This window comes from Prionailurus viverrinus, chromosome B4, assembly GCF_022837055.1.
Source record: "Prionailurus viverrinus isolate Anna chromosome B4, UM_Priviv_1.0, whole genome shotgun sequence".
Lineage (NCBI taxonomy): Eukaryota > Metazoa > Chordata > Mammalia > Carnivora > Felidae > Prionailurus > Prionailurus viverrinus.
The window spans coordinates 100,766,477-100,781,239 of record NC_062567.1 but is presented as its reverse complement, the minus strand read 5'-3'; the positions used below and the strand labels follow the sequence as shown (position 1 = coordinate 100,781,239).

General features: G+C 37.2%; 1 protein-coding gene across 3 annotated transcripts in view; it reads right to left on the bottom strand.

Annotated features, from left to right (window-relative positions):
• The window catches only part of OTOGL (otogelin like), a 140,529-nt gene that overhangs the window by 15,704 nt on the left and 110,062 nt on the right, over positions 1-14,763 (bottom strand). For all 3 annotated transcript variants that reach the window (XM_047866501.1, XM_047866502.1, XM_047866503.1), the window contains exons 43-49: positions 11,930-12,144; positions 8,242-8,383; positions 6,350-6,535; positions 4,069-4,281; positions 3,527-3,631; positions 2,342-2,449; positions 452-553 (exon numbers count right to left, since the gene is read on the bottom strand). In XM_047866501.1, the coding sequence (XP_047722457.1) occupies positions 452-553; positions 2,342-2,449; positions 3,527-3,631; positions 4,069-4,281; positions 6,350-6,535; positions 8,242-8,383; positions 11,930-12,144 (1,071 nt within the window). The remainder of the gene's footprint in view (positions 1-451; positions 554-2,341; positions 2,450-3,526; positions 3,632-4,068; positions 4,282-6,349; positions 6,536-8,241; positions 8,384-11,929; positions 12,145-14,763) is intronic.

Here is a 14,763-nt window from a genome sequence, read left to right as displayed (position 1 = left end):
CCTCACCAGCTACCATTTAGTTCACAGCCATTGCTGATATAGGGCACAGATTCCTATCTTCCCACTGCTACCTCTCCCACCACTCATTGGCCATGTATTGGTGAGCATGGAATGCACGAAAACAGAAGTATAACCAGGATCAGCTCATCAGGTGAAGGGCCCTGAGAAACACTAGGTGTGCAAGAAGAGAAAGGAAGTGGAGAAGGTATGGAATCACCTGGAAAGCTGGTCTTTCTAGGATGATGAAAAAAGTCATAGTAATCTATTTTGGGGAGGTAATGATATTATCCAAGAAGAGCTCTTAGATATATAAAAACATCGCATACATTTAATATATATTTTATATGCTAGAATTCAATGAAGGTGTGATCTAACAACACAACTAAGATTCATGAGGCTTCTTAAATATTGGACACATCTAAACATTTTAAATTAGTTAAGATATACTTACCACAGTAATACTGAGGACAACAGAAATGTGTAGTATTAAGATCCACAGTGAGAAACTCCCCATCAGTACATAGTGGAATAGGTTCAGTGCAAGATTCACAAACTAAAGGTAAAACGAAAGGTCAGAAGTCACAGCTGAGCTAAAAACAAGTGATTAATTCATATTATGACACACATATAAACCATCATGTTCAATAAAATAGGAAACAGGGAAAACAAGTCTTTAACAGACAGATTTCCTCATGTGGTCATAAAAACAACAATACTAACTAAGTATATTGCTTTATGCTTTCCAAGCACAGCGAGAAAAGCATTAAGATTTCTGGAGCAACTTTCTTTTTTCTAGGATCAAAATGTCATTGATTTATTTATTTACGTCTTCTGAATTCACTACCCTTGATTACTCTAGTTTATGGATGGACAGATAATATAGTAGGCATGTGTTCTTTGGGGTTGTTCAGTATCCCTTTCCCAACTTTGATTACAATTCTCTGAATGACCTTGAGGAAATGCCCCACCCACACAGTCTTGGAGTGACTCTTCATAAAGGTTCCTGACCCTCAGCAGGCCTCTGCGAATCTCTCTCTATGGCATTTGAATCATAAATAGAGACACACCAGGGCAGGAAATGGATGTTGCTGAGTCAGTCATTAGTGACTGTCACCTACAATAGCTGATTTCTTTCCTTCCCAGGGCGTGGTCTGCTTCATCTTGCTCCTACAAAATCTTGATTCCCAAGCCTTCCACTAATTGGTTGTGTTAAGCTAGCTGGAATCAATCCCTTTTGCCACTTGCACTCAAAGAACCTTAACGGGTAGAAAGAGATGTGTTTTGATTTCCATAGGTACATGTGAAGCCTACATTAATCACCAGTCTTAGATATGATAATCCACTTGCAATGAAAAACAGAGAACTTTTTAGTTTTCAATGTCCATTTCATCAGATAGAATATATAGCTTCATAGACAGTCTTTTCCTGGACACCTTTCATCTCTACCATTCTCTTCCAGCATCATCATGCTCACACATATATCACACATGCTATATAAAATGAATTTTTTTTAAATGTGTTTAATGTTTATTTATTTTTGAGAGACAGAGAGGACAGAGCATGAGCAAGGAGGGGGCAGAGAGAGAGGGAGACACAGAATAGCAGGCCCCACGCTCTGAGCTGTCAGCACAGAGCCTGACGCGGGGCCCGAACTCATGAACCACGAGATCATGACCTGAGCCAAAGTCAGATGCTTAACCGACTGAGCCACCCAGGCACCCCTATATAAAATGAAATTTTAAAGAGGTTCTATAATGGCTTGGCAGAGTCCATTATTTTAGTTGGTTCTTCAAGGAAAGCCAAGGCTAAATTTTTCTCCAAAAACAATTGGTGCTAGCCTTATTAAAGAAAAAAAATACTTAATTATATTTCCTTGAGCATGTTTTGACTGGTATATATAGTCCATATATATGTTTTTTAAAAAAATTAATGTTTATTTTTGACAGAGAGAGAGACAGAGCACGAGCAAGGGAGGGGCAGAGAGAGAGGGAGACACAGAACCCGAAACAGACTCCAGGTTCTGAGCTGTCAGCACAGAGCCTGATGCAGGGCTCGAACTCACAGACCACAAGATCATGACCTGAGCTGAAGTTGGACGCTCAACTGACTGAGCCACCCAGGCACCCCGAGTCCATATATATGTTAAGTGAACGTGGAGCTAACTGTAATAATTGTCAAGAGTCATTTAAAATGCTGTACTTTCTTTTCAAATGTTCTTATTCAGTTGAGTTTCTATCAGTATATTAGCAGAATATTGGTTACCATGAGTCCCATAAAATTCACATCAAATAAAAGATTTTCCCTCCCTTTGTTCCAAAAAGTTATCTTACAGAACACTTACCACAGAGAGGAGAAAAACAGCAAGGCTCTTCCTGTTGAACTTGAATCATGAATTGATCTTCTCTGCATTCTGGAATTGAAATACTGGGGCATTTCAATGGGTCACATTCTGCAAAAACACAAAGATATTTGAAAAGTTGTGTAGAGTGAAATGATTAGATAAAGTAGCATGGTTTACTTCTCTTTGAATGTATCTGTATCCTGCTAACTCAGTGTGTGTTTGGTAGGGGAGGATTCCCATACAGCACCAAGTAATTCTCCAGACACCAGCTGGGTGTCCTACAATTCAACTCAATTCTATCTATAAACACTAGTTACAAGCCCACCTTGTATAGCCCATACTGCTGGCTGACTGGCTATAAATCAGAGGTTCTCACATCTTCTTCCTTGAGTTTGATTAATTTGCTAGAACAGCTAGCAGAACTCAGAGAAACATTACACTTACTAGATCACCAATTTATTATAAAAGAAAATAACTCAGGAATAAACAGATGGAAGATATGCATAGGGCAAGGTATAGGGAAAGGGTTGGGAGTTCTTGTGCCCTCTCAGAACACACCAGGCCCCGAATTTCTTTGTGTTCACTATCCTGGAAGTTCTCTAAATCTCATCCTCCTTGGGGTTTTTTATGGAGACCTTATTACATAAACCTGATTGGTTAAATTTTTGGCCATTGAAGATCTCATCAAACCTCCAGCCCCTTTCCCCTCCTTGGAGATCATGGGGTGGGACTGAAAGTTCCAACCTCCAATCACCTCATTGATTCCCCTGGCAAGGGGAAATCATTAACTCATTAACATAACAAAAGACACTTCCTAGTTCTCCTCACTTTGGAAAAGCCAAGGATTAGGAGCTCTGTGGTGAGAAGGGGGTGGAAGACCAGATCTATATCTCTTATTATAAATCACAATATCACACCTGCTATTTCCTATATATTTCTGCTAAGATTAAGATCTTTACATTGAGTTAATTATCTAAATAGATGTATTAATATAATATATAAACAAAATATCTACATATGTATTTATAAAGAAATTGCAGGTTAAAAAAGAACTACCTTTAGCAAGACAACTCCACAATATTTTATAACCAATCATTTTCTTGTAGACACAGAGAGTGAGAATCTAATCCACTATTCTGAGCAAACAATAAACCTGACTCTTAATGCTCCTAGTTAATAACTCACCACATTGATACTGTGGGCAACAAGAAAGAGGACTATGGCCAACAACCAATTTTTGACTATCCGTACATGTTGGAATGGCAGATTCACATAAGGTCATGTCACAACCTGGAAATAAGAAACAGAAGCGTTAAAATATTCGTGGATATAACTAAAATCTGTGCTTTATGCTGCAATTAAACACATTCAGCTCACAAATCGGTCATATGTGAAAAGGTTGCCAATCGAAGGTTTATTTATTATGGTCTTTCACCCTCGATTGTCAAAAGTCAAAGATTCCCAGAAACGTTCTCTTGTCACATATTATTGAATATTATTAATTGTTAATAGCCAGAATTTTGTGTGTATATTTGCAAAATCGGCAAAAACACGAATGAGATAAAACTTGCTTTGAGAGTATATAAACAATATTTATGGCAATATTTCTATTTTTACCTCAACCTTTACTTTCTTTTATACCAAGCATTATGCACACCTTACTTTTTCACAAATGGTATCGACAAATTTTGTGGCGTTAACTGTAAGGCTTTGGCCCACATACACACCGCAAACTTCCTTTGAACAGCAGGTCCACTTATCAATGATGCCCAGGACAACTTCAGCTTCTCGTTCACAAGTTGGCGAGGGCTCTTCATCACAGTCAGGTTCTATGGGAATAATACTTCCATTCCCCAAACATTTGTACAGGGCACATTCGTCAATGCCCCCATTCCAAACCTCCCCAGCAGTGCGAGGCTGGTCTTCACTATCAGTACATGCTTAAAAAGAGGAACAATGTTATACCACTCACCACCTGGCCACTAAAATAAATGAAGCTGTGATGCATTTATTGTTTTGATTTCAGACCATGAGTTGGTTCAGCAACATAGATAACACGTCCCATATTTATCCTTTCTTAGATTCCCCTTTTCATCAGCTACTAGCTTACATTTTTCTCTAATGAAATTTGCAATGTAGTCTGCAAAAATATTTTTCCCTCCTACAACTACCTGTAAATTTGCCTGTCTTCTTCAATAAATAGGATCATTTGTTTATTTCTTATTCATTTTGTCCGCTAATACAACTTATTTAGCTTGAACAAACTCAGCAAAATAAATTTAAGTTAGTTTTAAAATATTAACTGTTAAAACTGAGTGGTATTAGAAAGAAAAAAAGGCCTTATCACACATTTATCATTTTTGTCAAATGAAAATGCAAAACGTGTCAGCTTTAAAATCTAAATGTGGGAAGTAGCTAATTATTTAGTGACTCTTGTAGTTTTATTATTGAAGTTTTACTTAATGAAAACTATGGCCATCTAGTAGTTCTTTTAAAAATAATAGAGATGAGAGGAGCCTGGGTGGTTCAGTCAGTTGAGCAACCAACTTCAACTCAGGTCATGATCTCATGTTTCATGAGTTCGAGCCCTGGTCAGGCTCTGCTGACAGCTCAGAGCCTGAAGCCTGCTTCAGATTCTGTGTCTCCCTCTCCCTGCTCCTCACCAGCTTGCACTCTGTCTCTCTTTCAAAAATAAATAAACATTAAAATAATAATAATAATAATAATAATAGAGATGAATAGTGACCAACATATCCCCAGCCTCAAATGAACTTCTCTTATATTATTCTCTTTACTATCAAACCAACCTCACAGGTCCCTAAAAACAAACATAAGCACTTCTGTTTATTCTCAGTCTTCTACAAATAGTCTTCTCAATGACAAACACAAACTTTCTAGAACTATATGTGCCTTTCACTTCTACTTGCCCATTTTCTTTCATTATTAGCTAATTCTCTTTTCTTCTAACCACAATGATAAGCCCTATGACTGAAAAAGTACGGTACTGCAATTTTCTCAATTTTGGACTATTTTCATCTGCAACCACAATGGAGATGATGAGTCAGAATCAAGTGGTTTGAAAATGAAAGTAGAAAAATTAAATGTTTTCTCCCAGATAATAACACTATCTGACATTTCTCAAGTGGTTGTTTTTCTCTAGGTACTGTTGCAAAATACTTTGTATTATTTTATGGATCCCCACACTAGCCTTATGGAATAAGTGCTTTTATTTTTCCCATTTTACAGATGTGTAACTTAGGCCTAAAGAGGTAAAACTGAATCATTATTACATGAAATAATTGGAATTTGAGTTCAGTGCACAGCCTATGTTCTTAATTCTTAATTTGCCATACTCTTGCTAAGTTATTACAGGCATAGGTAGAGATTGAAACACATCACCACCATGGGGGGGATGGATTAAAAAGTTGATGGAGATTAAGGAGAGCACTTGTGATGAGCACCAGGTGTTGTATGTGTTGAATCACTAAATTTTACACCTGATATTGCACTGTATGTTAACTAACTGGAATTTAAATAAAATCTTGGAACAAACAAACAAAAAAAAAAGCCTACATTATGAACAAAGCTTCTTTTTCTCTTAATTTTTTAATGTTTATTTCTTTTTGAGAGTGAGAGAGAGAGACAGAGTGTGAGCGGGGGAGGGACAGAAAGAGGGAGATACAGAATCTGAAGCGGATTCCAGGCTCTAAGCTGTCAGCACAGAGCCTGATGGGGGGCTCGAACCCACGAACTGTGAGATCCTGACCTGAGTGAAGTTGGACGCTCAACTGACTGAGCCACCCAGGCGCCCCTGAACAAAATTTCTAACTTGGGTCACTTCAATTGAAATCAATCATTATATTAAAATCAAATTACAAACGAACTGGTTTCCCTTCCAACACCTATGTGACTTTTGTTCAATCCTTCTCAGCACATCTTCTCAAGATCTAAATAAGTTTCATTTATTTGCCAGGTCCCTAAGAAGTCACTTTGCACTCTGCTGCTTACCACATTCTTTCTCTGGAATGCACTGAGTTGAATCTGGCCTGTGAAGAATGGTTCCATTTTTGCATACACAATCTTCTCTTAAATTCAAACATGGAGAGTGTCCATAGAACCATCTGTTCAAACATGTTCTTGCTTCACAAGTCCTCACACAGGGTTGATACTCCTTCCCCTCTGGGCAATTCAGAGCTATGAATAACAGAGGACAAAATTTGCTAATGATAAAAGTCACCTATTTGAATTATAGGAAAAGGAAGAAATGTCAGATTTCTTTTGGAAAATTAATTTTGCCCGTTTCAGTCTCTTCAAGGTTCATTTTTCATTTATGATGTAACCCAAAACTAGAAACAAAACAAACAGTAGGTATTTTTGAGCATCTTCCAGATGTCCAGCTAGTATTATGTTATGTCACAGTAGGAAAAGCTCATCTGATTTGTAGCAAATAATATGACCAATAGGCAGCCCAGATCTGGTTGGGATAAATATAGATTCAACCAGTATGAAGTTACTTCTGTGTGTAGTGAGGATATACAACAGTCTACTCAGGATAAGCACAGAAGTATGCTCTGAATATATAACTCAACCAAGCCATAAAAAAGAAAAATGCTGTGTGGTTAGGTTCAATCCTTCACTGTCACAAGAAACTACCATTGCTGAGCAGTTTCTAAATTATGTTTGAGAAAATTCTTTTGATTTTCAGTGATCTTAAAAAATCATACTTTTAAAAAATGAACATGTAGCTGGTGGGGATATAAATTGATAAAATCTCAGTGGGGAACAATTTGACAGTGTCTATTAAAGTTAGAGATGCCATACATTTCCCATGAATCAAGCTACCCCACTCTTGAATAGTGATTACCTCTGGGAGCAAGGAGAGGTAAGAGATAGTAAGGCACACCAGGAGCTGCTTTATATCTGAAACAACGTCATGTAACCGGTGTTTGGGATATATTATTCTTTCTCCATGTATTTTATTTTTTCCTCTAGGGAAAATGAAAACTTTTATTTTATCTTGGAACATTTCACTGACATTCATTTTGACCATATTTTACCGCTTAATCTATTTAATTGCTATTTCATAAATGAAATTAACATTGTTTTCCGTAAAATGTGCCCAGGACTGATGATAGGTTTAATAAACGTTTTATGAAAAGCCTTACAACTTGATGAGAAAGCATGGGCCCTATAGATAAAAATGGGCCAACTATTAAACACAGAGAACAAACTAAGGGTGGATGCAGGGGTAGAGGGGAGGAAAAATGGGTGATGGGCATTGAGGAGGGCACTTGTTGGATGAGCACTGGGTGTTGTATGTGAGCCAATTTGACAATAAATTATATTCATTAAAAAAGATAAAAATGAGCAAAGAATACATACAAAAGAAGAAGGATACACAAACACATATTTGGAAAAAGACTGAACCTAGATATGGATCAAAGAAAGCCAGAAAGATTAGTTTCCAGAAAGTGGATACAGTATCAGGAAAGGAGGGAAAGGGGACAGAAAATCATGCATCCTCTTCACAAGCTCGGGAACAAGCTGGGCAAATGAGGCAGGTGGAATTGAAACCAACAAAATGTGCTCTGGGATACAGAATTCAAATCTTTTTTCCATTCCCTGTGATTTCTTCCACACTTTCACTGATTTTGCTAGCTAATATTTTGTGGACTAGGTTTTCTTCTGGGACAACTGAGGCCGACCATAGGTGTAGATCAGGATGAAAATAGAAGTTGCCTATGTGGGAAAGCTGACATCCAACTTCTAGGTTACATTGATAGGCATTTTATTCTTATGAAATTATTTTGTGGTGAAAAATGAAAAGAGAAAGAAGTGAATGCAAAAAATATGGAATGCTTTTTGATGGTTAGAAATATTATCTCAAATGTACTACTTACAGCAGTAATCTGGTGTTCTCCACTGAATACAGATGTCGAACCTGTTGCACAGAGCCACATATGCAGAAAGTGCATCACATTCATAGTTCCAGAAATAGGTGTAATTGATCCACATCTTTTCACAAAAGTTCTGCGGTGAAACCTAGAGATACATTTTGCCTTGGGATAAGTTCTGTTGTTTTATTTCTCTGAAGGGCCTAAGTTACACTAAAGCTATTCAGAGAATAAAAGGGTGGCAAGTTAGTATTTACTATGGCTCTTCCTTGACCTCAGATTCCAAATTTCGTAATACCATATGTCACCTGTGATGGTATAATATTTTTTAAACACATTCTGGATGAGATAAATATTGCCTGCACTAATCTACATAAATCTATCTTATAAAGATAAAAGAGAAACAAAGCATGTGTACCTAGAACAATATATTTCTGATATTATACTTTGGGTTACAATTGTCCTTTCCATATATTACATAGGACTTGAATCCATGACAGATAAAACCGGAAGTTCCTAAAGCATTCCATAATGATACATGGCCTTACTATTAAATGAGGTTTTAAATGCTTCTCAAAAAAGGTAGCAATATTGAACATTGAATAATTTATATGGTTTGACTTGCCTCAATTTAGAGACATATTTGTTTCTATAGATGGTTTCATTTTGATCTAGAAATGCCTGAAATCTAAATAACTTAACTTGTAACACCATTTATTCCAATTTTTCTCTCTGCTCTTTCATTCAGCAAACATACTAAACATCCGCACACACATCCTAAATTCTGATACAGCTCAAAGTGCTGGATAAAAATACTAAATATTCTTCCTATCTCATCATTTCTTCTTCAAGGTCCATATCTATAAAAAACCAAGATTCTACATTCTTTTAGTCTTCTTTGCGGAATCTCCGTGGTTTCCAACCACTTTAATTTGTATGGAATACTTGCTGTGGTCAAGAGTATCCCCACTGCCAAATCCAGGGAACACTGCTAGTTTCCTTCTTAAAACCCTCTCCTTGGACTTGGAGTGTACTTCGTTCTATTGCCTATTTATCTGTTTATTGTCAGCTCCTCTGCTGCCTTATATTCTGAGTGTTTCTCTAGATTCCATCCTCAATGGACATGTCCGCTAGCTACAAATGTTCTTTCTGGACTCATACCACCAATTGTGGGCATTTAAATCTTTTCCTAGCTGTGAGCTAATATATGGTAAATATACAGAGCAGACACTGGCACATTGCACACTACTTATTGTTATATTTAAAAATCCAGGGGCGCCTGGGTGGCTCAGTCGGTTAAGCGCCCGACTTCAGCTCAGGTCACGATCTCGCGGTCCGTGAGTTCGAGCCCCGCGTCAGGCTCTGGGCTGATGGCTCAGAGCCTGGAGCCTACTTCCCATTCTGTGTCTCCCTCTCTCTCTGCCCCTCCTCCATTCATGCTCTGTCTCTCTCTGTGTCAAAAATAAATAAACGTTAAAAAATTTAAAAAAAAAATCCATGTGCAAATGACTCCCCAGACCTGATCTCTGGCCTCAACTTACCTCCTCTGAGCTCCAGAATTATGTTTCTAAGCTTTTTCTGGGTATTTTTGCTTTGAAATTCCATATGACATAATTCATCCAAAGTAAAAAAATATATATATATTTCTGCTTAACCCACAAAAGCTGATTCTCCTGTATCTCCCATTCATATATACTCACTTATGCATGTTTTCATAATTTACTGAACACCTAACTATATATCAGGCATGGTGCTATGCATGAGTATAAAGGTCAATAACACAGACCTATTCTCTGCCTGTGGATCTCTTAGCTACAAAAGGTCTTTGAATAGATTCGAGGCGTCACCATGCTAAAATGAATCAGAGGACGCAAGTGTTCCAGCTAGAAAAACTAGAAGCTTAAAAGCCCACTGGCAGGAAAAATCTTGGAATGTTCAAAGAGTTGAAAGGAGACAGGAGAGTGTAGCACAAGAGGAAGCTAGAGAAATAGGTGGGCCAGAGTGTAGAGGACCCATAAGTCTTGATAGGAAGGTTGCTTGGCATGTACTTTACATATGAGTGAGAGACGCTGAAGGGTTTTAGGTAGAAGAATGATAGAATCCAGGCAGATCATCTGCCTGCTTTGTGGAGATTTTCAAATGAAGATGAAGCTTACAAGTGGGAAAACCAAATTACCAGCATTCCTTTCTTTTGCCATCCGATTCACTGGGAAGAGATCTGTTCCTGTGATCTGGCTATGATAGACTAAATGGCACCCTGTGTTGCCTCACTAAGCCTTTAATAGTTAAGCTGGAAAGTTCCTGATTTAATCAGCCTTCTAAGTTCTCCATCAAAAATGCAATTTTTTTGAAAATCATTATGCTTTAAAATGACATTGAAGTGAGTTTTAACGTGTTTGTTATTTTTTTCATTTTTATATGTCTGCTTTTCAAAAAACATGTAAATAATTAAAACCTATCTTCATCCATGGGACTCCTGGGTGGCTTAGTGGGTTAAGCACTGTTTCTTGGTTTTCGGCTCAGGTCACGATCTCATGGTTCCTGAGTTTGACCCCCCACGTCCGGCTCTGCACTGACAGAGCCTCCTCTCTCTCTGACCCTCCAGTCCTCTCTCTCTCTCTCCCTCTCTCTCTCTCAAAAAGAAATAAATAAACTTAAAAAAAAAAAAAAAAAGCAAAACCCATGACTTCACATCCTTTGCCTTTCCCTGAGGGAACTCATGGGGCAGGCTGAGGACTATGGAGTCTACACTCCATGGTCTGGCATAGAAGGTGCCACACAGTGAATTCCTTCCTGCCTTGACAGTTCCCTCATCTTCTTTCCCAAGCTCTTTCCCTCCATATGTCTTACACTCAACTATTTCAATGTCTTCCTAACATGGCCTTTTACACAAAACTTGCTGTTATACATACTGTTATACATATCTGCCTAGGTGTCCCTTCCTACCTCTTCTCTCCTGGCAAATTTATCCTTCTAAGTAAATCAAACATCTAAAACTACGAGCAGTCTCCTCCAAACCTGGGTTCCTATGTCCCTCCAGAATGTCTATTGTCAGATACCTGTTTACAAGCTTGCTTTCCCACCAGACCTCCTGAGGACAAGGGACAGTCTTGCTCATCTTTGGATCACAGGAGTTCAGCAGAAAGCCTTGAGGGTGCTGGATGCTCACAAACTTTTCATTAAATGATTTACGAAGTGCTGTATTTGTCCCTAACAATGGATCTTTTTTTAATGATACAGATTATTTAAAATATCTACTAGTCACATAAAGTCAGAAAGTTAGAGACAACGAATAATTAAATTGAATATATGACAGGTTCTATTAAACGTATACACCTAAGAGGCTAGGATCATAGAGAATTGATAATATCCTCGCTGTCTTGGTTTCTCTATTGGGTTATCAAGTGACATTTATTTCTTTCTCCTAGAGGCATTGATTTGTAGGACATAATTTCATTTTTCTTGGAATCTGTCGATAGAATTCTAAAAAAACAGGAGAATGAAAGATAATTATTCTTCTTATCTATTTAAGTCTATAAAAGTAAATGATTCTGAATTCCAAAGCATACTGACAGAAGGTTTGGGGCTAAACTCTTCTCACTAGAAGAACATCATGGCAAGAACAGGAATTTATTGGCGTTATTCTCAGTATGTCTAACATGATAGTTCTTATCTATGGTTGCCCTTAACTTACTTTATTATGGCATGGAATGAAAACCCTTCTGTTCAATAACTCAATGCAGCGACTGCAATCATGCTCAGTACAATTCCTAACGGGTCTTCTTGTTGTTACTTCAAATGATTTCTCAATTTCCCAGCTCTCGATAAATAATTCTATGTCTTCCATGTTTGTAATAATTGTGCCATTTTGCATTCTTAGATCGTCATCTGGATCATCATTGCAAATTCCTAGAAAGATACATGACATTTTAAAGGAAAATTTTTTCCACTTCAACCAAATGTAGGCAGCAGAAATAAATCATCTTAATAATTGATTCAAAATGAATAAATTATTTACTGAACAAGGTGCCAAATGTATATCCTTTAACTTTAATGTTGATGGATTTTTAAATTATGTATCTGGTTCTTTGATAAAATAGTATAGAGTTGTCTTAACCAGATAAGAAAGAAACCACAATCCTGGAAGTCAAGACATGTGAAAAAAATGACAGAAAATGAAGAAAGAGGAGATTGACTCTGCTCCCACACTCTTCCACTACTATTACCACTACTTCCTAATTTAAGAACTAGCTCTTAAGCTTGCCAAGATATTCCTTAGAATAGTGGGTGTTTGCCTCCCAGATAACCATTCTCCCAGGAAAACCCTTCCTGTAAACATTAAATTTTACCTTTCAGGAAGTATCCCTGCCCCATCACCACTACAGGAGAGAGCTATGATTGGCATAAAGGTAATTCTTACTCCCTCTCATTAACACTATTGCAAGTAATAAGCCAATCAGGTCAGGCAGTCACCTAGACACATGGATACATTCAGCACTTGGACAGCCACAGCCAAACAGGATTTGACCTGGGAATTCTAAGGCATAGACAATCTCCCTTCCTTGGGATGGCGTGGCCTATTGATGGTTATAAGGCTTTGACCTGCTATGGCCTCTAGTTTCCTAAGGAAGGCCAGACTGAGGATGGAGCTTGCTCTTTATCCAGTGTAGTACAGAGCCAAGGGAAATACAGAGAAATGGCCCAGAACCCCGATCATAAATGATCTGAAAAGATCTAATCTTTCTTAATCCCCAAGGCTCCAACTATAAAAGATATAACTTAAACATTTTTTTCAAGTATCAAATCTTAATCCTCAGGTAGATATATCAAGATCATAAGAGTTGCTGCTACCATATTGCCTCATCCTTGTAAATACACAAGGAACTGAATGCAATGCAAAAACAAACAAATAAAAAAACAAATCACAAGTAAAGTGAACTATACTGTAAAGCAGCTACTATTTTTTAAGTCTAAACTTTCCTGGGAAAAAGTAATTGCTAATAAAAATATTTTTTACTGCAATGCCAGGCACCACCCCTGGAAACTTCACAGTGCTGTATAGAACGAGGTATTCATACAGACCTCCCATTCTAGGGTCCGTACTCAAGTTAGCTCACACTCTTGTTCACTACAATTTTTTCAGCCAGCACCCAAGCTAGTAGACATGAAGCCACTCTTCTCCTACTATGGAAGTTACAAAGTTTAGGGGGTGAATCTTGGCTAGCAAAAAGGTGACCTTAGACTTTTTTCTTTACAGTAATTACTTGAGAATCCAGTTAGCAGAGTGTGCCTGTAAAAGCATGAGCCGACAATGAGGGGGAAAGCAAACACAAAATAAAACAGAAATCATAGCACATAGAAGTGATAAATCATCAGAGATATATGCATTCCCAAAGTCTCTGAGTATTAATCAATAATAATTGATTTTTTATGTATAATCAATACTATACATACTCAAATAATCTTTTGTGCTATGCTTAGCATACTATAAATAGGCAAGGAAATATGTAAACCTTTTCAGCCAAACGTTGCCCTAAATGTTTTAAGGAAGAAATTAGAGTCTTTTATGTAATTTGTTGAGGGAAAGGACTTAGTCTTATTTGTTTTTGGGTTGTAAGCACCTAGCACTGTGTTAGACACTCAGGAGGTGATCCATAAACTTTTACTCAATTAATATTTAGTGATATTAAAATAAATATATTTGTACTAAACTAATATCTATTGATTGTATGTATTAAGCAATGTGTCAAGTGTTTGACATTAACTTTCACATTCAACCCTAACAACAATCTTGAAGGTAGAATATTGTTATTCCCATTTTAAAGATGATGAAACTGATATTCACTTAAGAGCATGGAGCTATAGGGGTGCCCAGTGACTTAGTCAGTTAAGCATCTGACTCTTGATTTCAGCTCAGGTCATGATCTCACGGTTCATGAGTTTGAGCCACTGTGAGTGTGGAGCTTGGGATTCTCTCTCTCCCCATCTCTCTCTGCCCATCCCCTGCTCATGCTCTCTCTGTCTCACTCTCTCTCTCTCTCTCAAAATAAATAAATAAACTTTAAAAAAAAAAAAAGAGCATAGAGCTACAAAGAAAATAGCCTCCATCAAACATCAAAACCAGTATTATACTTTTTAATTTTGTTATGTACTTAGAGGTATTTGTAATTTATTTCCTTTGGCTTATAACTCTTTATGTGTCTATGTAACATGGTGTGGTATTAGCCTAGGTGTAAAGATACATCTAGGCATTACACTTTATAACAAAACTGTGACAAATATTGAGAGCATTGTGTTCCCTGTATGTAACGTTCAAGGTGGCTTAAGCAACTAAGTTTTCCCCTATTTCAAATTTTAACATAATAAGGAATAAACAATATTTTTAAGCCTTTAACCTTTCTATAACTTCCTGTTTTCACTTGTAAATTAACACTAGTACTAACTTATGTGGACTATTGTTAGAATTGAATAAGTTCAAGTATATAAAATAACGCTTGGCACCTTATTAATGATTAATAAAGATGAACT